The sequence below is a fragment of the Muntiacus reevesi genome, chromosome 12 (genome assembly GCF_963930625.1).
Source record: "Muntiacus reevesi chromosome 12, mMunRee1.1, whole genome shotgun sequence".
Classification (NCBI taxonomy): domain Eukaryota; kingdom Metazoa; phylum Chordata; class Mammalia; order Artiodactyla; family Cervidae; genus Muntiacus; species Muntiacus reevesi.
Window position 1 is genome coordinate 16,410,300 of NC_089260.1, and position 27,560 is coordinate 16,437,859.

General features: G+C 39.0%; 1 protein-coding gene across 1 annotated transcript in view; it reads left to right on the plus strand.

Moving 5' to 3' along the window:
- Positions 1 to 27,560, plus strand: part of VPS13B (vacuolar protein sorting 13 homolog B) — a 763,389-nt gene that overhangs the window by 660,938 nt on the left and 74,891 nt on the right. The window contains exons 41-43 of the mRNA XM_065903112.1: positions 6,994 to 7,175; positions 8,347 to 8,696; positions 14,360 to 14,521. Coding sequence (XP_065759184.1) covers positions 6,994 to 7,175; positions 8,347 to 8,696; positions 14,360 to 14,521 — 694 coding nt within the window. The remainder of the gene's footprint in view (positions 1 to 6,993; positions 7,176 to 8,346; positions 8,697 to 14,359; positions 14,522 to 27,560) is intronic.

Below are 27,560 nucleotides of genomic sequence, written 5' to 3' on the forward strand. Positions count from 1 at the left end.
ATTGTTGTGTTACACAACAATAATTGTGAAGATCTTGGTATATATATCCAGTTAATTTTATAACAAGCTGTTTGATGATAATGCTAAACTCTGTGCTAGACCACCTTACCTGCCTCCTAGAAACCTGTATGGAGGTCAAGAAGCAACACTTAGATCTGAATATGGAACAACAGACTGGTTCAGAATCGGGAAAGGAGTGCATCAAGGCTGTATATTGTCACCCTGCTTATTTGACTTATATGCAGAGTACATCATGTGAAATACCAGACTGGAATCAATCACAAGCTGGAATCAAGATTGCAGGAAGAAATATCAGTAACCTCAGATATGCAGATGACACCACCCTTATGGCAGAAAGCAAAGAAGAACTAAAGAGCCCCTTGATGAAGATGAAAGAAGGAGAGTGTAAAAGATGGCTTAAAGCTCAACGTTCAGAAAACTAAAATCATGGCCTCCAGTTCCATCCCTTCATGGCGTATAAATGGGTAAACAGTGGAAACAGTGAGACTTTATTTTCTTGGGCTCCAAAATCACTGCGGATGGTGACTGCAGCCATGAAGTTAAAAGATGCTTGCTCCTTGGAAGAAAAGCTATGCCAAACCTAGACATCATATTAAAAAGCAGAAGCATTACTTTATGAACAAAGGTCCTTCTAGTCAAAGCTATGGTTTTTTTCCAGTAGCCATGTATAAATGTGTGATTTGGGCCATAAAGAAGGCTGAGCACCAAAGAACTGATGCTTTCAAACTGTGGTGCTTGAGGAGACTCTTGAGAGTCCCTTAGACAGCAAGGAGATCAAAGCAGTCAATCCTAAAGGAAATCAACCCTGAATGTTTATTGGAAGGACTGATGCTAAAGTAGAAGCTCCAATACTTTGGCCATCTGATACAAAGAGCCAACTTATTGGAAAAGACCCTGATGCTGGGGAAAGATAGAAGGCAGGAGGAGAAGGGGACGACAGAGGAGATGATTGGATGGCATCACTGACTCAATGGATATGAGTTTGAGCAAGCTCTGGGAGATGGTGAAGGACAGGGAAGCCTGGCATGCTGCAGTCCATGGAGTCGCAAAGAGTCAGACACAATTGAGCGACTGAACAACAACAACAAAAACTCTGTTCACCTGTGCTGAGTCTTTCGTCTTTCTTTCCATATTACACGGTCACTTTCTCACAGTGTTAAAACATGTGGGAGTAGATCACTGACAAGGACTTTTTATCCCCACCCCAAAATTGCAGGTTCATAGAGGAAGGCATCCTGGAAAGAGAAGTGGCTTAAAGAGTGTGTGATTCTATCTATATGCAATGAACATCAAAACTCTATTGAGTTTTTAAGAGTACAAATAATAATAATATTTTTCTCCCACTCCCTGAAGATCTTGTAAAAGAAGTCACTGTCGGCTCATATTCAGTGTACTTTGAGACAATGTTCCATAACTCTGTGTGTGTGTGTGTGTGTGTGTGTGTGTGTGAAGGAGAGATGCTCTTCATTTCCCCGAGACAGTGTTCCATAACTCTCTGTGTGTGTGTGTGTGTGTGTGTGTGTGTGTGAAGGAGAGATGCTCTTCATTTCCCCGAGACAGTGTTCCGTAACTCTGTGTGTGTGTGTGTGTGTGTGTGAAGGAGAGATACTCTTCATTTCCCCAGCCTTCTTTCTTGCATGTAGAGGTAGTCCAGGAATCAGAGAACGAGCGTTGTGATGGCAAAGTCCCTGGATCATTTCCTTTCTTCTCGCTGTTTGACTTTCCACGAGAAGATCACTATAGTCACTAGATACCATTCCCCTCCATTTGGCTACTTAGAGCTGTACTTTTAGATGTACCTAAATTTGCTAGGTGGAGAAGGAAATGGCCACCCACTCCAGTATTCTTGCCTGGAGAATCCCATGTACAGAGGAGCCTGGCAGGCTACAGCCCATAGGATTGCAAAGAGTCAGTCACAACTGAGTGTCTGGGCATAAATTTCCAGGGTACCATTTTTTTAACCATTTGACTTCCATAAACCATTCAGACAATAATCATGGTTGGAACTGCTTTGCCACTCATTTCTGCTCCCACAGTGATGTAATCCAGGATATACAGAAAGTTCTTTCTGAGGGCTAAGTGTGAGTTTTTGTCTTCTGCCCCTTGCGTAAGGAATGCTTGTATTCTTCCCCAATTATCTTTTTTAATCCTTTTACTGTTTCCTTTTAGTTGGTAATGAAACTCGATGTAACAACTCCTTACCCCTCCGCCAGGGAGTTGGACTTTGCCAGGCGGTCCTTCTTCCCATCTTTTTAAAACTACATATGTAGTGTTAATCCATCAGTGGGTCATGGAATCAACATAGCAGGTTGCAGCTGAAATTTTTTAACCATTTCTTAAAAATTGAAGTATAGTTAATTCATAGTGTTGTATCAGTTTCAGATGTGCAGCCAGACGCTTCAGATATATTCTTTTTCAGATCCTTATCCATCATAGTTGGTAACAAGCTATTGATTAGTTCTCTGTGTGTACAGTAGGTCCTTGTTTATCTATTTTATATATAGTAGTTTGTATCAGCTAATCCCAAACTCCTAATTTATCCCTTTCTCATGACACTCCCCCCACTATCTCTTTTGGTAACCTTAAGTTTGTTTTCTGTTTCTATCAACCTGTTTCTATTTTGTAAGTTAAATTCATTTATATCACTCTTTTAGATTCCACATATAAGCAATATCATACAGTATTTGTCTGACTTCTTTCACTTAATATGATAATCTCTAGCTCCATCCATGTTGTATAGACTCAGTTTGGGAAGATGAAAAAACTCTGAAGATGGATGCTGTTGATAATTGCACAACAGTGTGAACGTACTTAATGCCACTAAACTGTCAACTGTTAAATGGTTAAAACAGTGAATTTCACATTATGTATGCTTCACCACAACTTAAAAAATCAGAGAATATCATATTTTGAGTAATCCCCGCTCCGATTTGATGTGTGTACTAGGTTACAACAGAAGTGTGTTTCTTATTTTGGGTCTGAATTAAGACATTCTCCCCAGAAAGACAGTTCTGAGGAACAGAGAGGGCATGGTGTAACAGGCAGTCACATTGCGCCTTGCCTTCTCTCACCCGTTCAGTGCTCTCCCAGAACCGACAGGGCAGTGTTTTTGCAGTAGGCAGGAGAGAGTTTAGGTGAACCAGAGAGAAGCAGTGCTGCACTGGCGTGAATGGCAGCGTGATATTATGAGTTCTCTCCCAACTCCAGTATTCTGGCCTGGAGAGTTCCATGGGGTCATAGAGTTGGACAGGACTGAGCGACTTTCACTTTCACTTGGGAACTGAGGGTAGTCACCAGCAATTAACATTAAACTAAGTAGCCAGTGTGGTACCCTGTTTGCCAATCAGGAAAAGAGGGATAGGTTTTTTTTCCTATTATGGAGTGATAGACTTTATGCCAAGCAATTTGTATGTAATACTTCTTTTAATACTCAAAAAGCAAGTCCAGTTACTCACTTTACAGACAAGAAAACTGAGAGTTAGCAAGGTGAAATTATTTGCCCACGATTACAATTTGCCCACGATTACAAAGGAAGTGGTGGGGCTTCCTTGGTGACTCAGATGGTAAAGAATCTGTATGCAATCTGGGAGTCCCAGGTCCAATCCCTGGGTTGGGAAGATCCCCTGGAGAAAGGAATGACAACCCACTCCAGTGTTCTTGGCTGGAGAATTAAGTGGACAGAGGAGCCTGGTGAGCTAGAGCCCATGGGGTCACAGAGAGTCCTACATGACTGAGCAACTAACACTTTCACACTATAAGTATAGCAGTTCAAGCATTTTCATCTAGGTTTTCTTACATCAGTCATTCTCTGCTTAATCTCTATGCTGTATTCTAAAACTCTTAATACCACAGAGGGATCCAGAGAATAGCTCAAGGCTTTTCCAGTCAAGTCAGATCATTGTTGGATACCTGCAGAGCTATTGTTGTTGGATACCTGGAGTGATATCAGGAGTGAATTTTTAAGGATTATGCTTGGGTCCCTGCAGCGCCTATGAATCAATCAAGATTCAGACTTACTAAAACACTCCTTGTTTAAAGGAATTGATTCCCGTCTACAGGTCACCTAGGACAGCCTATAAGTTTCTTTGGCTCAAATGAAGGTATGGATATGTAAAACTCCGGCCATACTTTGTACTTTTAGAATATTTCCTTTGTTTTAAAACTTAGAATTTCCATTAGGAACTTATTGATTATTTGAACTGTTGAATCTTGAGTTCTGTGTATTACTGTTTGAGAGGTTTTACTCCTTAGAGCCATTTTTGCTTTTCTATTTCTGATTATTACACATCTCATAAGTTATGTTTTTCCTTTTGATATCTGGATCAGATCAAAGTCCATCATACTTAATTAAGGAAATGAGGCTGCTGTAAGTGTCCCTAGCACCATCACTGTTCTCATCTTTGACTGTTTAGCTCTATTATACAGATATTTTTAATCCTCATGTAAGAGGTAAACATACAGATGCTACTTTTATAGTGTATGTGCTTTCATGTGTGCTAAGTTGCTGCAGTCATGTCTGATTCTGTGTGACCCCATGAACTGCAGCCCACCAGGCTCCTCTGTCCATGGGGATTCTCCAGGCAAGAATACTGGAATGGGTTGCCATTTCCTTCTCCAGGGGATCTTCTTGACCCTGACCCTGATCAAACCTGGATCTCTTATATCTCTTGCATTGGCAGGCCTGTTCTTTATCACTAGTGCCACCTGGGAAGCCCTTTATAGTGTATAGTGATGATCAAATTAAGGTGAATATCAAAAAACTTTAAATTTATTGATTCAAAATATAAAGCACATTCATATTGCATGTGCCATATTAATTTTATGTTTAAGACATTTTAATTTTGTTATAACTCAAGTTTTAAATATAGATTAATCTAGTAACATTTTAGATAGGATTTCAAGAGTGAAAGAGTACTGACTGCTTGAATATATATGTTAGGAGTTGCTATAAGACTTAAAAATATTTTTTTAACCATTGATTTGTACTTTTAATTTAGGAAAAGCAAAAAGTCAATCAATTTGTTAGAAAGATTGTGATACCTTAGCAACTTTTTCAACTTGTTACAGTATTTGCTACTCTCAAGAGAGAGAAAAGTAAATTTTGGAAAATATCAAAAGTGTCAAAAATGGCAGTTGGTAAAAAAAAAATTCTTCAGATAAACACCTCAAATTGTGTGCTTACAGTTTTAGAACTGATCTCAAAGTACTCTCACCTGGATTTTTAATAATATTTTGACTAACACTATACTCTATTTTTAACAACTTCTTAAGGGAGAGAGTTCATATGTGTAAAACACATGTATTAATACAGCTAATACAGTTTGGCCTTTTGAGTAAATATAAATTTTAATTTTACCTTGCCAATGAGATCTTTTTTACCTGTGATTTTTTTTTTTTTAAGTGAAGTGGTTGATTTACAATGTTATGTTAGTTTCTGGTTATATAGGAAAATGAGTCAGTTACATATGTATAATATGTATTATATATATGTTTTCATATTCTTTTCTGTTATAGGTAATTACAAGATGCTGAATGTAGTTCCCTGTGCTATATACAGTGGGGCCTTGTTGTTTATTTTAAATGAGATTTTTATTTATAACTCCACAAATAAATTCCTAGAAAGCTGTTTGGATTAGTATGCCCATTTTTAGAAGTATTAAGACTGCACCTAGCTGCATTTTCATGCATAACATTTCATCAGAAACATGTTGGCCCAGAGGTGTGTTTCCTTTGTGTACAGTGGATTTTTGCATACAGAGTCATAATATTGCAGTAAATACCACCACGCTGTACACTCCTTGAAGTTAAACACTCACTAAACCTAGCTTTCTTTTCACCACTTCTTTGAAAACCCAACTGAAGATTCACACTCTTGAGAACCCCATGTGATCCACCCCATGCCATTCTGAGTTCCTCTTTGGTCTCTGCTCTGGCCGCACTTCCAACTCTCCTAATCCTCAGTGGTTGTTCCATTTTATACTGTTTGTAAATGTTGACATATTTTATACCACCAGTTAGACTGTGACTTCATTGAAAACCTAGGATTTATTTCTTTAGTTTTTCCTGTCATAGCTCTCCCGAGGACACTATAAGCCAGTGCTTCTTCTCTAAGCTCCTCATGGATGTGGGAGCCAGGCTCCACCACAGCTATAAGCAAATTTCAGATTTGGCAAGAAGAGGGTGGGAGATGGTGAGAGGGACTAGGGCTGCATCAATTCAGGGAGCCACAATTACCAGAGTGCACCCTGGCATCTCCCGGTCCCCAGCTCCATGTTTCTACGAGCAAACTGAGGTGAGGTAACGAGGCTGTATGTTCTCCATGCACACCGGCAGCCACTGAAAAAATGTATTCCCTCCTACAGATGCCTTCACTATTTATTCTAATCAAATTTTACTGGTATACAATGTGTTAGGGGGATGGACAAATAGAGGACCCAGTACATATATTGAGTATATGTGTACTCAATATACATGCAGTATAGTTGTCCATGAGACCTTGGTTCTTCTGAACATGGTCATAACTTTTATGGTACCTAGTACAGTATTCAGTGGATATTCAATAAATAGTATTGACTAACTTATATGGGAATATGGATATGGACAATCTGGAGAAGTAAAAGATTTATGATGCTGAAAAATTTGGTCTTTTGAACAGCAGTCATACTCTGAATTGTGTTGGTCTTTAATATGAGAACAAGTTGTCCATAAGTCATGTGAAAATTGGGTTGGCAGTCAATATGGTCTGGGGTTTCAGTAATCCTATGAAACTTTTCTGCTAATAGCTCAGAGAGAATAATCAACAAGATCTTAATTTTTAAAAGAAACTCATTTATGTGAACAAATATGGAAGATTTGATAATATACTGACTATAGGATTATGGGAGCCAGCTTTCAAAACCCTTATAAAGGTGTTTCATTTATATGATGTTGGAAAATTTAGGTTACTGAACTTTTATTAATTATTTCCCACAGTTCTGCAAGTGAATCTGGTTCTCAAAGCACTTGTGACCAACTTGTAACTCCAACAGCCCTGGCTGCCTGTACCAGAGTTGACTCCTGTTTTACCCCGTGGTTTGTCCCATCTCTTTGCATTTCCTTCCAGTTTGCTCACCTGGAGTTCCATCTTTGTCATCACCTTGATCAGCTTGGCACAGGTACTCTTTATTTTAGCATCAGAATAACATCCACTTAATACTGTTTTGTCCCTACACAAAACTCCTTCCCAAATGACCACCACTCACATGGGGAAAGAGGACATTTTTAGAAGCAATGTTTATTTCCTTCAACAATGAGCACCAGCAAAGTTATTCTGAAGTTTATTTCATATAATAATTGTCCCCCTTATATTTGAACCATCTCATGCACCTATTATATAGGTTACCAGTTACATTGAATTGCCATGATTTAATGCACTTCCTAATGAGAATTTTCAAGGAAGTTACAATGATTACAGGTTTTTACTATTACTCCAATTATGAATTTTTTGAAAGAAGTACATCTGTTTTTGTTTTATATTCTGAGCCATTACATTAGTGGCAAATAGTTTCCAAAAGTACTTGATATTACTTTATCTCGAAAAGTATAAACACCTTCCACCAAAAATGGACAAATTCTCCAATATTTTAAAGGACTAGCGTTTTTACAAGTTTATAAGGTAGAAGAGTTAAGTTTTTCCACATATCAAAAGTGACCTTTTACAAATTTGCTCATGTTCATGAATAATTATTCCTAAAAGTCTGTACCAAATCTTTTCTACTTAATACATTTTGATTCTGGTCTTAGGTTTTCAACCTACATGTAATGGAAAAAGGGAAAAAAAACCAGATTAAAACTAAACGCAGCTGCTGTTAAGCATCTTGCCTTTTCAGCAAAAATGGAGCTTAACCTGTATTTTCTAATTCTGGGTCATGTTTTTGGTTTTCAGATTTGGTGGGTAGATACAGAGCACTTCTGTGAAACACGCCTTAAATATTTACCTCCTCTTCATTTTATTTTTGTCTGCAGCTGTAACTTTGGAAAGAGACCTGCTGTTTGAACAAAACAGTTTTTTGTCAGTTTTGTTTGTTTGTTACCTTATTTTTGTTGGTTTGTTTTTCCTTTTTAAAAAATTTTTTTTTGTTTTGTCTTTTTGAACAAAAGTGTTGTTTACAGATACCAAATGGTAATTCAGATGTTATATTATCTTCAAGAGAATGTTTGAATTTATTAACCAGCAACTATTGCATTCAATAACCAAGAAGTGAGTAATTTAAACGTCATCTCTGTATTTCTGTAAAGTCTTGGCTCATCTCAACTGCTGTATTTCTTGTTTGTTTTCCTCAACAGCTCCACCAAAATACCTACAGCCATTTATTTCTGATAAAAATGTGCCATCTGAACTAGAATACATGATTATTTCCTTCAAAGAACCACACATGTATCTTCGACAGTGGAACAATAGTTCTGTCTGTCAGGAGATCCAGTTCTCAGCTCAAGCAGACTGTAAACTTCTAGAGTGCAGAAATGTGACAATGCAAAGCTTGGTGAAACCCTTCAGGATCTTTGGACAGACTGCAGTTTCCAGCAATGCAGTAGAAAAGCTGATTGATTGCTCCATCGTCATTGACTCCATATTTGTAAACTTTGGGCAACATGTCGTTCATTCTCTCAACACTGCAGTACAAGCTTGGCAACAGGTATGCACATTCTAGAACAGTTTACAGTTTGTCCGTGTGTGATCTTTTACTATACACTTTGTGTTATCACTTCTAACAATAAATTAAGCACAAACAAAAATGTGAGAGAATGAAGAATCTGACGGGCATCATTATATTTGGGGCCTCTTCTGTTTTGGCAAAGCGCTGCATGTTATTTTTAAAACCTTTGGAGAATATGGGTTCTCTACACATGCATCAGAGATCATGCCCACATTTTTGTGACTAATGTACCACATCTGTGTGGAAAGTAACATATTCCCAGAAATTTTTTCCAAGTATTATGGCTTTAGTTTGCCAAAGCTTCAACTTGGTATGTATCAAATTGTCTAAGCAGCCATTGCAGAAATGAAGAACCTGTGTGAGCCTTTCTGATAAAAGCATTTCATCCTTCAAAGCAAAAAGGCAGTGAGAGGAAATATGTGAGCATGATATAATCTTAGCTTTTCTCCCATTATTATTCTGCCATTTTGATTCACTAAAAAAGCACACAGTATTAGATTTTTTAACCAGTCAAAGACTCTTGATGAGTAATTTTTTACTTTTATCTTTTGTCAGAAATTAGCCATATTAGAAAAGAGATAGACTATAAGTCTGTTTCGAATGATATATTTAAAATGGGGAACCTGTCCATGTTCACTATCATGAATATAATTTCACAAAATATTTGAATCATAGTATGCTCAGTGATTTAATAACAAATCACTTCTGCTTCCCTTACTGATTTTCAGTATAACATTGCATTTTCATAAAGCCCGTCTTATTATTTAAACTGAGACATTTCCTCACATTTTGTATGTTACACGCATTTGTGCAGACTAACTCCCCAAGAGAAATGGTCCTTCACTCCACCCTGACCTCATGTGGGGATGGGACAGTGGGGTTGCGGGGAGGCTGAGTTCTCCAACTTAAGAATTTTTATGGGAATGAACTCTTTTCTTTATATGCATGAAGACCTATACAAGACTAAGGAATTAATTACCTAACATGGCACTACAATAGCAAAGGGAAAGAAGATAACACATCTGTTTCATATTTTAAAATTCTTTTTTAAGGGCATTCCATGGTTTTCTTGTTGCAGAGGACATGCGTAAAATAAGAGCTAGTGTGATCTAAATCTTTGCAGCTGGTTCGAATAGCGATGTGAAAAAAACCTCCATGGCTCCAATTTCTGTTTTTTGTCATATTTTGAACAATGCATTTAATAAAAAACAAACCTAGAGACTACAAGAGAGTCATTGATAGAGCATTTAAGCCCAGGATATTTTTGTCTTGGTATCAGGACCATTATAAAAGGACTCGATGTGTAGCAACTACTGCAAAATGGCCCTCAGAAATATCACTTTCCTCCCAGGGTAAAAATATTCTCTTAGACAAAGCTATACATATAAATAAAACACGGTGCATAAATATTTAAATGTTTTAAACCACATCAGAGTGTGAATGACTGACTGGCTAACATAATGCCTTGAAGGAATATTCTGAGTTTTTTTAAAAAATGGAATTGTATATTTGATTAAGTAGAGCCATATGTCACGTAGCATATTGCTGACAGGTACATTCTATGAATAGTTGGTTCTGATTTATACAGGGATTTGACAATGTTAACATGAGCCACAAGAGGATATACTTCTGTAATTGTTGCTGTAATTTTCTTGTTTCCTCCCATGTCAAGGGTCCTTGCCACCAAGTTTTAATGTGGTAGGCGTCTAGCCCTGTGTGTTCTAAAGTAAACACAAAAATGCACTACTTTGAAATTATAGGACATTTGACATTGAAATGGTCTTATAGAGGGGTTATTAAGTTCATTGTTTCTAAGATGTTCGAATGTGGCTTATCCCCTTTAGAAGGGAAGCTTAGCTGCCCAAGCTTGGATTTTATTATGTATATAATGCTCATATACAGTGTAATTATTGCCAATGAGAAATGTGAATTTAATAAGCAGGATATGTTATTTGAGTTCTCCGTATACTTTATCAGATTTGTATCGGAGACAAGTCATTTGTATCCAGTGTGGATGGACCAGACAGTTGAAGCATGAAACAATTTGACCTTTCACCTTTAGGTCACAAGTTTAAGATTAACAGAAGCCGTCATCAGTGTCTGATTTCTCTGGCTGTAGATTTTTTTTTTCTCTTTTGTGAATGATTAATGTTTTGTGAAACCAGATTAAGGACCCAAAATACCACTTGCAGTTTGCTTTATATTTCTATGTCACATTCCCACATTTGGACCAAATAGCATTATAAAGGAGATTTTTATTTAAAAGTTAAGATTATGCTCATGTGTCTTATCTTAGACCATAAGGATATCCCTCTTTAAATGCTTAACACTCCAGCACAAATCTTAACTATAAATAAGCCATCTTTTAATTACAAAAGCGTTCTGAGGTTTTGCTTTTATGTAATGTCATATACAATATGTACCAATTTTTTATAATAGACTAGAATTTAAACATTCCAAGAAATGCTTAAACTTATTACAGTTATAATGAACCCCACAGATGAACAAGCAGTAGAGAAACAGTTCCCTCAGGACTTTGAATATTCTTTAGAAAAATGTAAACAACCCCCTTGTGTTCTTTCATTTACATTTTTTCCTACAACCTTCATCATTTATTAAAGGTCAGTTTTTAGAGATGAGGAAAGTAATATGACTTTTTTTCCTACTCAGTCCCCATCTGGTAACTCAACCTTGGTCTAACCAGCAGATTGATCCCAATTCATTAAGAAAATTGAATTTCAGTCTCAGGTTGACTATCTTAAGTGGGACATTGGAATCATATCCCTTTCTTCATGTTTGTATTCTTGGACCTAAAGGAGAGAAAAATGTTTACAAGGAGAGCAGTTTATGTTGATTATATAATGCTAAATGGAAAAATCTCATCAAAACTAATTATACACTATGACTCCAGTTTAATTAAAGGTTTACAAACCTTTAAATATATAAGATATATAAGATAGGATTGGTCTGTTTTACATATAACCATTTCCTTAGCATCCTCTTAGCAACCCTTTTCTGGGCAATGGGACTCCAGTTGGTCTTTTGAGTCTTGAGTTTCATCAGTAAAGCTGTATATTTTCACTATTCAATAAAGATACATAAGATAGGATTGGATAGGATAGATCAGAATGGGAACAAGCAGGACATCAGAAGTGAAAAATTGCTGGAAAAAAATTCTCCAGAATGTTAACAGCAGTTATCTCTGAGTCTAAAATTAGAGACTTTTTATAAAAAGAAATTCAGTGCTTCCTGTGTTTTCTTTCTACTGGAACCTGTATTACATTTATAATTTTAAATTTGCTCTCTTATTTGTTTCATAAGTGTTTGTTGAGTACTTACATGTCACTCATGATACTGAGAACAGGAGATGAAGTTGTAAATAACACTGAACTAGATCCTGCCCTTATGCAGCATAGAGTCTAACGATGGAGACAACAGTGACCTAAAATCATGCAAGTAATTACTCAGTCATGGTGGCTCAGACAGTAAAGAATCTGACTACAATGCTGGAGACCTGGGTTCAACACGTGTATCAGGAAGATCCCCTGGAGGAGGGCATGGCAACCCACTCCAGTATTCTTGCCTGGAGAATCCCAAGGACTGAGGAGACTGGCAGACTACAGTCCATAGAGTCACAAAGAGTTAGACACAACTAAACTACTAAGCACAGCACAGGGATCAGTACAGTTAAGGCAAAATATACAGTGTTGTGTAAGCATAAAATAGGTGGACCTGAGGTGATCTGGGAGGATCTCAGGAGGCTGCTTACTCTGAGAGCATGACCTGAAGACAGGAACCTGAAAACTGAGTCGGAAAAAGTTAGTTGAGCAAGGAGGAAAAGAGGTCCAAGCGAAAGAATGGCACTGAAGCAGGAAGGAGTTTGACGTGTTGGATGAATTGAGAGGAGGCCTGTGGTGTTGGAGGAGCTGAAAGGGGCTCCAGAGGTGGAGCTGGGGTCTAGAGGAGAGTGGTTCAAGATGCAGCGGGGGCCGGACCAGGCAGAATGCCTGAAACCCGCGGGCAGTCCAGTTTTGAAATCACGGCTCATGATTAAAAGCCACAGCAAAAAGGAGTATGGTAGACAGCAGGTAATTATTGGTTATAACTGCTTCAGTCTCACTTACCCAGAGATGCTTTATGATTAGTGTGTTTGTCAGGCAAGGTTCCACTCCACGAGAACAGAGGGTTGGTGAGAATAGACAGATGATAGAGTGAGCGCTTAGAAGTCCCTCAAGGATCTCTCTAGAAGAATGAGATATTTCAAGGCCTCTTCACTCACTGAAGCCGTGGAGCTCTACCTGCACACCTGGGGGGCCTTCTGGTTGATGAGGAGGGGCTTGTGCCTTCCAGGATAACTGTTCTCATAAGGTTCTAGATCAGGTCTTGGTCCAGACTGGATTCCAGTACATCCATCCATAGACTCCTAGGCTTCAGGCCACATAGTCACTTAAATCTCCATGCTCATTATGATATAGCCCTTTTTACTCTCCCTCCCCTTAATAAAATGGCAAATGATGCAGTGTGGCTTTGTTACATTACTTAGAGCCACAACCAGGAAATAAAAGGCCAATTGGAGAAACCGGCCCAGGGATCAAACCCATGTCTCCTGCATTGCAGGAAGATTCTTTACCATCTGAGCCACAGGGAAGCCCTATCAGTGACATACTAACTCCCATTATCTGAAAAGTCATTGGCTAATTAAGATTTTTTCTTGCATTCTCAAGTTAGCCATTTATTTAGCAATTCTGTTTACCAAAGGTATGTTGATTGTTTTTAAGCCATAACCTAGTCAGGGTGATAAAAAGAGTAAACACAGAAGTGCTCTATGGCTCAGTCAGTGCTTTGATGTAACAGCAACCAGTGGAGGAGGTATCCACGCATTAGGAGCATATTACTAATTTGCTGAGCCTCAGATTAATGAAAGACATTTGCTGATTGATTATTAGCTGAAATAGACACCAGCAACTGTTTTTCAACTAACATTTTCTCTCTTGAAAACTGCAGCTTGGCTTACACAGACTCTGAAGTTGATCTGTTTTGTGTGTTCAGCCTGTTAACAATAGAGGGAAAGTTATGGTTTTATTTAAATCTCTCCCTGAGCAGATTTACACAGACACACACACACAGAGACACACGCACACGCACACACACACACACCCCACCCTCCCCCTTAAGGGAACTGGGGATGTATTACCTACATGATCCTTACTTTCTGTAGGGTACAAACTGTGGCTTTGGTAATTGGTCTTGATTGTCAAGTTTAGAAGGCCAGGAATATGGTAATTCTAACCTCTGGTACTATGCTCAAAAACGTGCAGTACCCAGTACGGCATTCTCTGTAGCATGTTAATTCATTTTAAAACATTAAACGTTTGAGGGATCTCATTGTTCTTTTTCCTCTTCTGTGTGTATGATTTATTTTGCAGGAATATAAATCAAAACATATTCTTGGAACATTTAAGATCTCTTTAAGGTATTTTTTGGTGCTTATCCTGGAAGTATAGAATACTTTGTATACCAGAGCTAATGACAACAGATCTTTGAGTATTTCTGTGTTGTAACAGTCACCACTGGGCAGACAGCTGCCAAACATCTTGCAATTACTCTGATGCACGTTGGCTTTCGCACTCTTTCTCTTTCAGAACAAACGCCCCGAGGTGGAGGAGCTGGTCTTCAGCCACTTTGTGATCTGTAACGACACGCAGGAGACGCTGCGGTTCGGCCAGGTGGACACTGACGAGAACATCCTGCTAGCCAGCCTCTGCAGGCACCAGTACGCCTGGCGCTCTCACCGGTCCCCACAGGTATCTGAGAGACAGCCTGGCAGACGCAGCGGCTCTTAAGGCCGGGGGTGCCTTTCTTCTGCATTTGTGTGCCTGTGTCCAGCTGTTTCCCTTTTCAAGTCTCCCAAGGGGCCACATAGTATACAGAGCTCCGTCCGACAGAAACCCAGCAATGTTTAGAGATGGGAGTGCAGCATGCCCAGGCTCCTCTTTGAGTGGACAGTCTCGTGTTCACGTGGGCCCCGTGGAGGGTAGTGTGGTGACCATGATGTTGAACTCCAGAGCCAGGGTACAGAGACTTGACTCCTGGCTCTGGATTACCTCGCTTCGCTTTCATGCTTCAGTTTTCTTCTATGTAGATTGGGGATAATAATAGTACCTGATTCATAGGATCGTGAGGTCTGAATAAGTTAATACATAAAATGTGCTAAAAGAGTGCTTAATGTACTGTAAACATTGTATATCGGGAGTTATTTTCCATTTATGTATTCGGATTCTTACTACATGTATAGTTCGTGCCAGTCATGTATAGGCACTGGAGATTCAAAGGTCAAAAACTCTTAGTCTTGGCCCTCCAAGGACAGCTCACGGTCTGCGACAGACCACAGTGACAGACTGTACCCAAGGGGACACTGAGAAAAGATACACCAAAGGATGTCTGTTTTCCAAGGAGTGTAATTCCACTTTCCTGTCACTTTAGATGGGAATAATTAGAGGGATGTGCCCTGAAGGACAAATTAAATACAAAGATGTGGTCTTAAATGAGTAAAAGAAATCCTAGGAAGTATTCTCAAGAATAATGTATTTCTAAAACCCTGGGTAATAAGGAAACTACTGTCTGCTTATGATTAAAAGAAAGTCATTAGATTAGAGAACAAGTTTTCCCATCTGGTCTATATACCAGCTTTAGGATATGTTACATCCTCAGGCTCCCTCTTGCTGGTTTTTTTTTTTCCAGTAGCTAGATTATGATTTCTTACTTGCTTTTTTTTTAAATCATATTGCCACACTATTAGTATAAAATTTGGCAACGTAGATACAGTGCAATTCTTCTTAAGTCTATGTATTTAATTCTGGTTAATCTAATAGGATGGTAAAACACCATATATCCTTTTTTAATAAGAGTTCTTTCAGAAATGTGTATGGTATGATACTGCACTTTTATTTTTAGAATGAATGACATGCCCTTCTTTTTCTAATTCTTCTTTTGAGAAATGTCCATGTTAGAGAGGTTTTAAGTTGTTTGGTTGTTTGCTCCTTGTAACATCATTAAAGGACCCTTGGTCAGTTGATTCATTTAAAAATTAAGTAGTTATTTTTTCCTATTTATTGCAAAAGTAAGAATATAGACCAGATATATAAAAAGAGAGAGAGAGAGAGGACACAAGCTATAACTCCAACCATCCAGAGACAATCCATGTTAAGACTTGTTTAGCCGTGTAGACCTTCAAAAGGCTTCTGTGACCATTGAATTCCCAGAAATGAACTGGTAGTGACAGGAAAGAAACCTCTGAGAAGGTGTGTTAATGTGCGGTCATACATTGTACATGTAGCCACTTCACCCATTCATACATGCAAGCTGCAGGCCTCAGCCAATAGAAAGCAGCAGAGAAAGATCATTTCCCTTCAAAGTCATTTTAAGCTGCATAGACTATCATGGCCCTCCCTGACTCAAGATTCTCTGGACACTGGAGCCAGGCTGGGAAGGATGATACTAAGAACAGTGGGCTCAGGGGTGTGGAGGAACAGGTGTCTTCATGTTGTAGATGTACAGTTTCTGAATGGATAGGACATGAACAGGAAAGAAGAATGACTGACCACTGCCATACTATACCTTTCATATTTAAACTCTTCTGTACTTTTTGAAGGTCTTTTTGTATTTATTACTAGTCTTATTTTCATAGTATCCCTGTGTGATTTGTATTTTTGTTATGAACATTTTATAGATAAGGAGACAGAAATGTTAAGCTAAGATAGTGGTAGAGTTGGGACTGAATCCCATTCTTTTCATTCTCAATATACTGTTATTTCCACAACATTGTTAAACTATCCTAGGTTTTGGCAGCGGGATTTGTCTGCTAGAAGAGCCAAACTGTGAGGTTTTAAGAGAAGAGCTGAGAAATCACTGCTATAATACTCCACATTTAAAGCTAGAGTAACATGGCATTCTTAGTACTTAAGTATGAACCCTTGCAGAGCTTTAAAAACAAAAAACAATAAGAACCTTTTAGTGACAAACTGGAAACATAAGACAGGTATCTATTAAACTTTTTTTTCTCTTTTTAATTTGTAACTGCATCTTCTGGATACAAATGTTAAGATGAGCTATAGTCATCATAATCTTTAGACTAAAACTTAGATCATATTCATAAAAGGTGTCCCTTTTAGTATAGTTACGTATGCTGAAGGAAGTGTGTTTTAGGACCCTTTGAAGCCAGTGAGGTCTTAATGGGCCCAGGGGTCTTCATGGAATTCCTTACATCCATAGTTACAGATTCTGCTGTGTTCTAATGAGAGGTTACATCTGAGGATCAGAAAAACTAGCCACTTAACTTCAGACTGCACCTGGAGGTAGCCACAGACGCAGAAGTAAGCAAACTGTTCCCTTTTTCCAGACTCCAAGTCATATCCTGCACTGCCCAGCAGGCTTGGTTTTAGGAACATTTGTGTCTGCATGTTTATGCTACCTTGGGTGTTAGTCAATTCATAGTCTCAAGGAGGATTTCTAAAGTTCAGAGGACTTAACTCCACTAAACAATGTAGCTTATATTGCAGAGATCAAGAAAGTAGTGACACCTGGAAAGGTTTCAAAGAGGTCAGCGTGTCTTAGAACCACACAGGAGGTTGCTAACAACAGTAAGTCCCAACAGGATGGGGAAAAACATGGACACAACCAACTCCAGAAATCCAAAGCTGAAAAACTTTTTTAGAGTTGAAAAGTTGTAAATTCTCCCTATAGTTTCTAACACACACTCTGAGGCAGAATCACTTGAAAATGCTGGCTATCCTACAACATTTGCTTGCCTAAACAAACAAAGGAAGAACAAAACAATTTCCTAGGGGATAATTGAACATATTCAGCTGCACAGCCGTGTATGCCACCTCAAAGGGCCCTTAAATATTCCACTCCAGGAGACTTTACTTCAGTTGGACAAGAACAGTAACCAGCGAAGGAATGGTCTTCAGAGAAGTGCTTCACAGTATATGGAATTGAATCTGATGACTCCATGTGTGAGTTTATGGAATCTTTCACCAGAATATGGACAGTCTGTGCAGCTCAGAGTCAAGGGGAGCTTTGTTTAATTTAACCAAACTGGATATAGTGACACGTCCATCGTAGTAGGATTTTTGTGTAGGCTGTTCAAGTTAACTTCCTGTTCTGGTTTAAGAGAGAGCACTGTTGGCTAATTAAACTGCTTGAAACAGGAATGCCTCTAGCTTGTATGTAAGGAATTACATTTGCTTTACCCTTAAAACATGCACAATTTATAGATTGTGCTTTTTTTTTTCTTTAGGTTTGCAGAATTTCAACTACCAATGACTTAATTTGGTAACCAAACCACAGTCAAGGTGAAAACAGGCTCCAGACAGAGCTATAGAAAATAAAAGATTGCTCCAAATGGATGTAGTAGGAAGTTTTATCAGCTTATGAAAATGGCAGATAGTTAAAAATGAGAAAGGCAACAAGAGTCAATTTGGAAGAGCGGCAGAGCATCTAGGAAATACTCATCAAGCTAATCAGATTTAGGAAAGAAAACATAAATCAGACATTAGTTTCAAGCAGAGTTTGATGGACCTTTTTGAATAGGGCCAGACAGTGACTCTTTTAGGCTCTCAAGGCCTTAGAGCTTCTCTCAAAGTCATTCAGCTTTGCACAAAAGCAGCCATACAAATGACTGTGTGCCAATAAAACTTTTATTTATAGAAAAGAAAATTTGAATTCCAATAATTTGCATATATCACAAAGTAGTATTTTTCTTCTTTTTTTTCAATTATCTGAAAATGTTAAAGACACTCCTAACTCACTGGCTTTATGTTATGTGTGCCAATAAAACTTTTATTTATAGAAAAGAAAATTTGAATTCCAATAATTTGCACACATCACAAAGTAGTATTTTCCTTCTTTTTTTTTCAATTATCTGAAAATGTTAAAGACACTCCTAACTCACTGGCACCAAAATGACCCAGAAGTCATGGCTAGTTTGTCAACGCCTGCTTTCACGTCTCTCAGTTGACAAAATTCAGTAGACTAAAGATTTGACAGAAAATTGTCTTTGCTCTGCTCTAAATGATAGTCCCATCACTTGAAAACTTGGTAACATGTTTCAGAAATTATGAAATGACAGGTAATAGAGTAAATCTAACACATAAAATCAGTCTGTGCTTACCACTTAACAGTGTTGTTGTTGTTGTTGTTGTTGAGTCCCTAAGTCGTGCCCAACTCCGAGCCCCATGGACTGCCGTATGCCACATAATAGTAAAACATTTGTATTGTTCCTGTTCTTGTCCATGTAGACAGAAAGTTCTGCTGTTCTTTTTTCAGATGTGAAAATATTTAAAAGTGAGATCTGATCATTTTTTCCTCTTGTCTAAAGAAAAAGTAATGGGTCTCTGAGTTTCTGGCTGTCTTATGGTAATTTCAGTCAGTTGTCAGTTTTATTAGATTGTAATTTCTTATTCAGTTACCACTCTCTCCATATCCCTTTATATAATGTATGTGTATACCTATATATAAAGAATGAGCACGTTCTTGTTGCAACTGTCACAATTTTAAAAATTTAAAATCAGACTTAGGGAGGCTGGGAAAGGTTGAGGGCAGGAGGAGAAAGGGGTGACAGAAGATGAAATGGCTGGATGGCATCGCCAACTCGATGGACATGAATTTGAGCAAGCTCCGGCAGTTGGTGATGGACAGGGAGGCCTGGTGTGCTGCAGTCCATGGGGTTTGCAAGGAGTTGGACGTGACTGAACAACTGAACTAGGGAGGCAGGTGAATATTCTACGTTGGCAAACTGTTCTCACTGATAAATTTTCAAGTGTTGGCCTCTGCTATCATTGGCACATGGTATGCATATGAGAGTTTGTTAGAAAGGGCAAATGAAATGACATTTTACACCCAGAAGGTACTGATATTTCCTTTCTAGAAATGGAACTGATATTTCCTTTCTAGAAAGCAATTTGATAAAGAAGCATCATAGCTATTAAAATGATTGTAGCCTTTGACCTAGTAATTCTAGGTCAAAGAATGGAACTGATATTTCCTTTCTAGAAAGCAATTTGATAAGAAGCATCATAGCTATTAAAATGATTGTAGCCTTTGACCTAGTAATTCTCTTACTAGCAATCAACTCTCAGGGAGCAGTCCAAATTAATACAAAGGTATATACACAAAAATGTTTATCATAATTTTGTTCATACCATCAAATTTTAAAAATCAAAATGTTCAGTTTTAAAGAAATAGGTAAGAAAAATCTGGCAAACCTATGAGATGAACTATTATGGGACCTTTACATTCTTACATACGAAGGCAAAGTGCTACCGTATCATTGTTCAGCCGCTCAGCCATGTCGATGACTCTTTGCGACCCCACGGACTGCAGCACAGCAGGCTTCCCTGTCCTTCACTATCTCCTGGAGCTTGCTCAAACTCATGTCCATTGAGTCAGTGATGCCATCCACCCATCTAGTCTTCTGTCATCCTCTTCTCCTCCTGCCCTCAATCTTTCCCAGCATCAGGGTCTTTTCCTGTGGGTCGACTCTTCACATCAGGTGGTCAAAGTATTGGAGCTTATCATATTATATCAGTCAGAAAAGCAAAATATAAAATTCTATACATACAATATGATCTTAACCATTTAAGTATAAATACATAGAAAAATACTAAAATGAGATATGTCAAAATGTTCCCTATGAATGGTATATTTTTTTAAGGTGGTATTTTTTCCAATGTATTACATTTTTATATACTTCTCAACTTTTTAAAATAAAGAATATATCGCTTCTCGGCCTTTTGGCTAAGATCAAGTGTAAAATAAAGAATACAGATTATTAAGTCAGAAAGAAGTAAAAACTCTGAAAATATTTATGTATAGACAAAGAGGAATTTCAAAAGCTAATTAGAACAGTGGCAAGTATAATACTATATCAAGAATGGTTCTCTGTGAACTATTGCAGTAGTTTTTTTCGATTATTTCCTTAGTTACATCCTTTCCCCACTTCAGTCTACTTTGCAAACTACAATTCAAGTAAGTTTCCTAAATGATGTTTTGATACTTTCTTATCCAAAAATCTTCACAACCATCATCTGTTAAATATACCCAAATTATCTGGCATATAAGAGCTGACTCATTATTTCCGTCTAGATGCTTGTTTCGTCTCCCTCCATCCCATTGACTTTTAATCAACAAATAATAATGTCTTATGACCTGTTGTATGTTTGTAAATGTGTACGTTCTTCTAAGAAGCGTGTTGTCTGATGAGGAAGTCAGAAAGTAAACAAATCAGAGACATGATGGTTACCTATGAGGATATTGTGGCAGTAGTTGCAGGCAGGGAGACGCAATGGGTAAGTGAGTTAAAGCGCCAGCCACAGGGAAGAAAAGCAGGAGGGCCAGGAAGTAAAATCACCTGCCTCTGAACATGGGCAAGGTCTTAATGGGGACTCAAAGGAAACATTTCCTAACATGAGGAGGGAAATCTGCCAAGGCTTCCTGGTAGAAGTCATATCTATATTGAGTTTTCATGTTTAAGTAAGTGCTAGGACAGTGAAGTGGGGTGGGACAGGGGCATTCCCAGGTAAAGGAACCAACATGTGTGAAAGCCACAGAGGCAAGAAAGAACATGGCATGGTAGCACTTGACTGATTTGACTACAGTGTAGAGTACATGTGTGGAACTGCAAGACTGTAAACTCAGTGAAGGCCATGAGGGCCCTTACATGTTGTGCACATGAGACAGAACCAGGGGACAGACAGACAGGCAGGCAGCCTGTCAGGTTCAAGGGAATTCAGATTTTGTTGAGAATAAACTCAGGCCTTAAAACTGCAGGCCTTGCTGAGGAGATGTGTGCTAGGAAACTGGCATTTTGATGGTGATGGGAAAACTATTTTGTAGGGTTGGCCAACTTTCATGGTGCAAGGACTCCCGGCACAGCTGATTTTAGACTACCAATGATTTAACAACCAGCTCACTAGATTCCTGAATATTTACCAATACTTTCTCACAAACAAGTAGGAGCCACCTCCAGAACACTGCTGTTTAGAGGAGTCATGTTCTGAAGAGCATTTTGAGGAGATATACCTGTATGAGACAGGCAGCTTTTATCTACTGAAGGGTTTTAAGTAGAGTCATCACAGGGTCACGGTTGTGTTTTGGAAAGGTTCCTGTCATGCAGTTGTGCAGACAGTCTAGAGGAGGTTGAGAATGCATGCAGAGGATTGTATCGACACCACTGCATAGCGCAGGAGTGAGAGATTACAGTAACTGAGCCAAGACAGAGCAGAAGTCAGACACTGGTATAAATACCTAACAGACTGATCTTCCTGTGAGTGACAGCTATAAATTCTGAGCAAAACACAAAACATCTACCTCTAGAGATGAACAGAGGCAGACAGATTTTGGAGGGGAATAGGATCTTTGAGCCAGTAATCTGCACAGTGATTCACCCATTTGTTGTGGCTTTGGTTTGAGGGCAACACCATCTTTCTGGCCCAAGGTACCAGGTGAAAGAACTGAGGCAACCAAGGTCACTAGAGGGTGAAAAGAAAATCTTGGGAAAGGAAAATCCAGAGAATAGGGAAATATGTTTAAATGTGGCCCACCTATCTGCCTCCTGCTGAAGCACACATGCGTGGGGCAGACTGAAAGCAGATTGTGCCCAAACCTTAAAGAACTGAATTCATCTGCACTGCCACTCACCCAGGCTTAAGAGTTTTTGTGCTGTGCTAAGTCGCATCAGTCATGTCCAATTCTGTGCAACCCTATGGACTGCAGCCTGCCAGGCTCCTCTGTCCATGGAATTCTCCAGGCGAGAATACTGGAGTGGATTCTCATGCCCTCCTCCAGGGGATTTTCCTGACACAGGGATCAAACCTGTGTCTGTTAGTCTAACCTGCGTTAAACAGGCAGGCGGGTTCTTTACCACTAGTTTGAGTCTAAACTAGTTAATTATCTATTAGAAATACTAACATTCTGGAAGAATTATGAGAAAATCCAGAATCTTCACCACTTAGCACTTACAGTGTCCATACTATGACCGAAAATTACTTGACAGATGTCAAAAATCTTAAAAAAAAAGAATTACTCAGTTTCAAGGGAGAGATGATTAACAGATGCCAACGCCAAGATGACTCAGAGGTTGAAATTATCATGCGTATACTTTAAAGCCTCTATGGCAACAGAAAAGGGATTTTACAGGTATAATTAATTCCTAAATTAGTTTGATTTTTTTAACATTCTTTTTTTAATTGAAGTAAATAGTTGATTTAAAATATATTAGTTTCAGGCATACAACATAGTGATTCAAAATTTCTATAGATTATACTTCAGTTTATTATAAAATATTGACTTGATTATATTTCCTATGCTGTACAATATATCCTTGTTGCTTATTTATTTTATACATAGTAGTTTGTATTTCGTAATGCCCTACTCCTATTGAGTCCTTTCCCCCTTCCCTTTCCCCACTGGTGATCACTAGTTCTCTATATCTGTTAGTTGTCTTTTAGTTAATCAAAACAGGGCGATTTTGGATGGCTTGATTTAATCAGGTAAAAGCCCTAAAGGAGGGACTGGACCCTTTTGTCAGGAGAGAGAGATAGATAACATACATTCCTGCTGTCCTGAAAGAAGCAAATTATCATATTATAGCTGCCTATGAAAAGGGTCATGGAGCAGGGAGGTGTGGGAAGCCGCTAAGATGTGCAGGTGGCTGCCAGTGCTAGTCATTAAAAAGTCAGAACCCTCCTCACATAGACAGGCGTGCTAAGTCACTTCAGTCATGTCTGACTCTATGCAACCCTATGGACTGTAGCCTGCCAGGGTCCTCTGTCCATGGGATTCTCCAGGCAGGAATACTGAAGTGGGTTGCCATGCCCTCCTCCAGGGCAGTCTTCCAACCCAGGGATCAAACTTATGTCTCTTACATCTCCTGCATTAGCAGGCAGGTTCTTTACCATTAGCGCCACCTAGGAAGCCCCCTTATATAGGCTGCTGCTGCTAAGTCGCTTCAGTCGTGTCTGACTGTGCAACCCCATAGATGGCAGCCCACCAGGCTCGCCCACCCCTGGGATTCTCCAGGCAAGAACACTGGAGTGGGTTGCCATTTCCTTCTCCAATGCGTGAAAGTGAAAAGTGAAAGTGAAGTCGCTCAGTCGTGTCCGACTCTTAGTGACCCCATAGACTGCAGCCTACCAGGCTTCTCCGTCCATGGGATTTTTCAGGCAAGAGTATTGGAATGGGTTGACAAGCACCAGGGAATAAATCCTGCTAGCTATCCAAGTGAGCTTGGAAAAGGATTCTTCCCAAGTCAAGCCTCTAGATGAGAATGCAGCCCTTGTTGTGTGGCAGAAACCAACACGACATTATAAAACAATTATCCTCCAATTAAAAACAAATTTAAAAAAAAGAATTCAGCCCAGCTGTCACTTCAGTTGAAGGTGGATCAGTAGAAATCCATCCAATCAAAAGGTCTAATATATGAGTAACTGTAATCAAAGAATGACAGAAGAGAGAGAGAATAGGGCTCCCCCATTAAGAAATAATCTCAGAAAATGTCCCAGACTTTGTGAAAGACAGAAATTTACAGACCTAGAAAGCTCAGAGAACTCCAAACAGGCATTTGAAAGAAATCCACACCCAGACACTAATACTTTCAAGTTCTTCTGGTTTCTGCCCACTTACTTGCTCCAAAGCACTCCCCCACACACACACATCGTAGGTTTCTGTTATAATAGCACCCGATGTACACATACCATACTCTATATTATTACAGATGGCTATTTAACAATTAGCCCACAACTTAAGTAAATAAAACCTTAACTCAGTTTCATTAGCCAAAAATTTTGGGAGTAGTTTACCTGGGTGATTCTAGCTCAGATTTTCTGACAAGTCAGGATTCTTATGGTCAAAACATTAGATGGAACCACAGTCATCACAAGTCCCTGCAGTTCTATTCATTTTGTTTGAATCTTTTCTTCCCCCCTCTCTTCTTCAGATTGCCCTAAGGAGATTGAGTGAAGCAATAACTGAAGAGACCACTGTGTGGGCAATGGAGAGTTCACTGATAGCCCAAGGAAAGCGTTTTTCCGTGGCTAGACAGGAATAGATATCAGATTGAGTGGGTTGAAAAATGAATGGGAGGTGAGGAAGTGGGGAAAATGAGCCTGATTTAAAAAAAAAAAAAATCCTGATTGGGTGTTAGCTCAAGAAAACTGAAGGGCCAGGCAAGGATTTTAAAGTAGCTTAGGCATGTTCATATATGAAAAGGAGTAAATAGCAGATAGGTTGATGATGCAGAAGACAGAAAGAGTGATTAATGGCATAAGCTCCCAGAAGAAGAGAAGAAGAAGGCATCCAGATTACAGCTAGAAGGATGGACCCAGGATGGAATTATCCCAGTTATCCACTGCTATTTACAGACCACACCAAAACTTCTATTGAAAGTTTATTAGCTCATAAGTGTGCTGGTCAGAAATCTAGGTGCACTTAGTTAACAGGTTCTTCTCCTGGTCTCAGCCGGGCTCACTCATGAGGCTGCAGTCACCTGGTCAGCCAACTGGGGCTGAGTGGTCCATAATGGTTCTGCCCACACATCTGGTACTTGGCACACCACTGGCCAGGGTTCTCTTCCGTGTGATCCTTCCAGCAGTCTAGCCCAGACAGGAGAACAAGAGCAAAGACTGCAAAACCTATTGAACCTAAGCTCAGAACTCTCATAGAATCTGCTGCCACATTCTAGTAGGTGGAGCAAGTCACAAGGTGAGGCCAGATCCAGAGGATAAGGTGCAAGATTGTCACCTCTTGATGTGAACTGCTGAAAGAACTGGGGACCATTTTTAACTTAGCACAAAAGCCTCCTCCTGCTTTGAGACAGGAGAGAGAACAGGCTGACTGTAAGTGTAGAGGTGGTTGTAGCGGGTATTTGCTTAAAGTGAAAAGAGGGAAAGAAAGTAGGAGGCTTTTTAAAACATGATTTTCCACAATATCTAATCCTGTATCCTGCTCATAATTGGCATTTGATAAGTGTACACTGAGTAAATAAATGTTGAGATTTCTCATAACGTCTGACATTTCTCAAGAACATAGATTTAAAAGCTTATTTTAACAATATGAACACTGTAAACAGTATGGGTCATATTGGATGCTTTTATGTATGTTGTACAGGCACACAGAAAGAGGTCCTCTGAGCTCAAAATACATGCTTTTGTATGCTGTTTGTGCAGTTGGACTCATACTTAAGAGTAGCTCCTCGTCTCCGCCACCTCTGCCCCCTTGGCCTCCGAGTGGCCTCTGATGGAAACTGTTATGAAATAGAGAAATGCTGAAGGAGAGGACTAGCTGTATACTTCAAAGGAGACCAACTTTCAGGTCCACATGCATGTCCGACTTTGCCTGCTTTTGTTTAACTCTGAAAAAATTGTATTATTTATCATAAGCTGAAAATATGTTGTACAATTACAAAATAGTACTGATTTAAAGTAGACATTATTTCAGGTTAAACTTGCCTTATATTTTCTCCTTCTCTAATCATGGGAATAGATTCCCAGAAACTACATTATCGCCCTCACTGTTGCGTAGCGCACAGCTGTCCACAACTAGCAGTTCCGTTTGGAGAGGAAGGACTGTATGCCTTTGCTCCCCAGTGGCAATAACAAGCTTCTTTTTATTGTTGCTGACATTAAGATAGCTAAAATCAACAGTGAGGTAAACAGTTCTTGGGACCATCTGGCAAGGATTTCAATCCAAAATAGTCTGTAAACATGAACTCCATTTGAGTACCCGGGACCTACTATCCAGTCACTATCAACTGCTTTTTTATTTTAGTTCTAAGCAGTCACTGAAACAGCAAAATAGTAAGACTTGTAGATTCCATCTCTTCACCTTTCTCTCCTCAAATATTTTCGGTTTCCTGAGAGGTTCCAAGAAACTTACGAACTCTGAGGAAGGTTATAGTGCCTTGCTGAAGGCACCAGTAGATGGGGCCCTGACAGTTTGGGTCATTAAGTATCTAGGGGATAGAGATATTTGGAATTTCTTCATTTTCTGTTGGTAAATACATTTACTCTATTTAAATGAGAGGCAGAAATTTGGGTTTGAGTTTTGTTTTTTTGTTTTTTCTTTTTCCTGTTTATTTCAAAGTCACTATGTAAAAATGGTTTGTAGTGTGACCTTGTTAAGACTTGTGAAGTCTCCCACAAGAAAGTAGCAAAGATAGTTTGTGATAAGACCCTTTATCCAGTCCCAGGATTGATTTCTAGAGTTTTCTACAAGCCTGCACAAAAGGGCACAGCTGGGGATTATTTCAACTGTGAAGCACCCAGAGGAGTGACTGCTGGTGCTGCTAATGGTCTCACCATCCCTTCTCTGGCAATGAATTTTCGATATTGAAATATAGCTTTGGAGAAAAATGTACTGAGGATTCCTTAAGCTTTTTACAAGACACTCAAAGGCCTTTCACAAGCTAGTGCTTTGCAAATGTGAATTCTTGATGTCTAAACATAAAGGTCCTTGACTGAACTAATTTTAAATGTGAATTTTAATACAGAGTGCTTGGAGAAAGGGAATGCAGCTGGACCATTAAAGCATGGTATTTTGCCATTTGTAAGTAATGGGAAATACTGATTAAGAATGTTATAAAGATTTCAGCATTCAGAATGTGATTGCGTTTAATCATAACCTATTACCACAAGCCTGTGTAACAAAAGCATTAACTCTGTTAAAGACAATGGCATACCTATTATACTGTGGCACTTTTTAATTATTTCCATGCTGAGCAGGATATTGAAGAGCTTATTATCTAAAGGTCAGAATAATGCCCAAGACATGGCCAAGCCCAATGAGTGT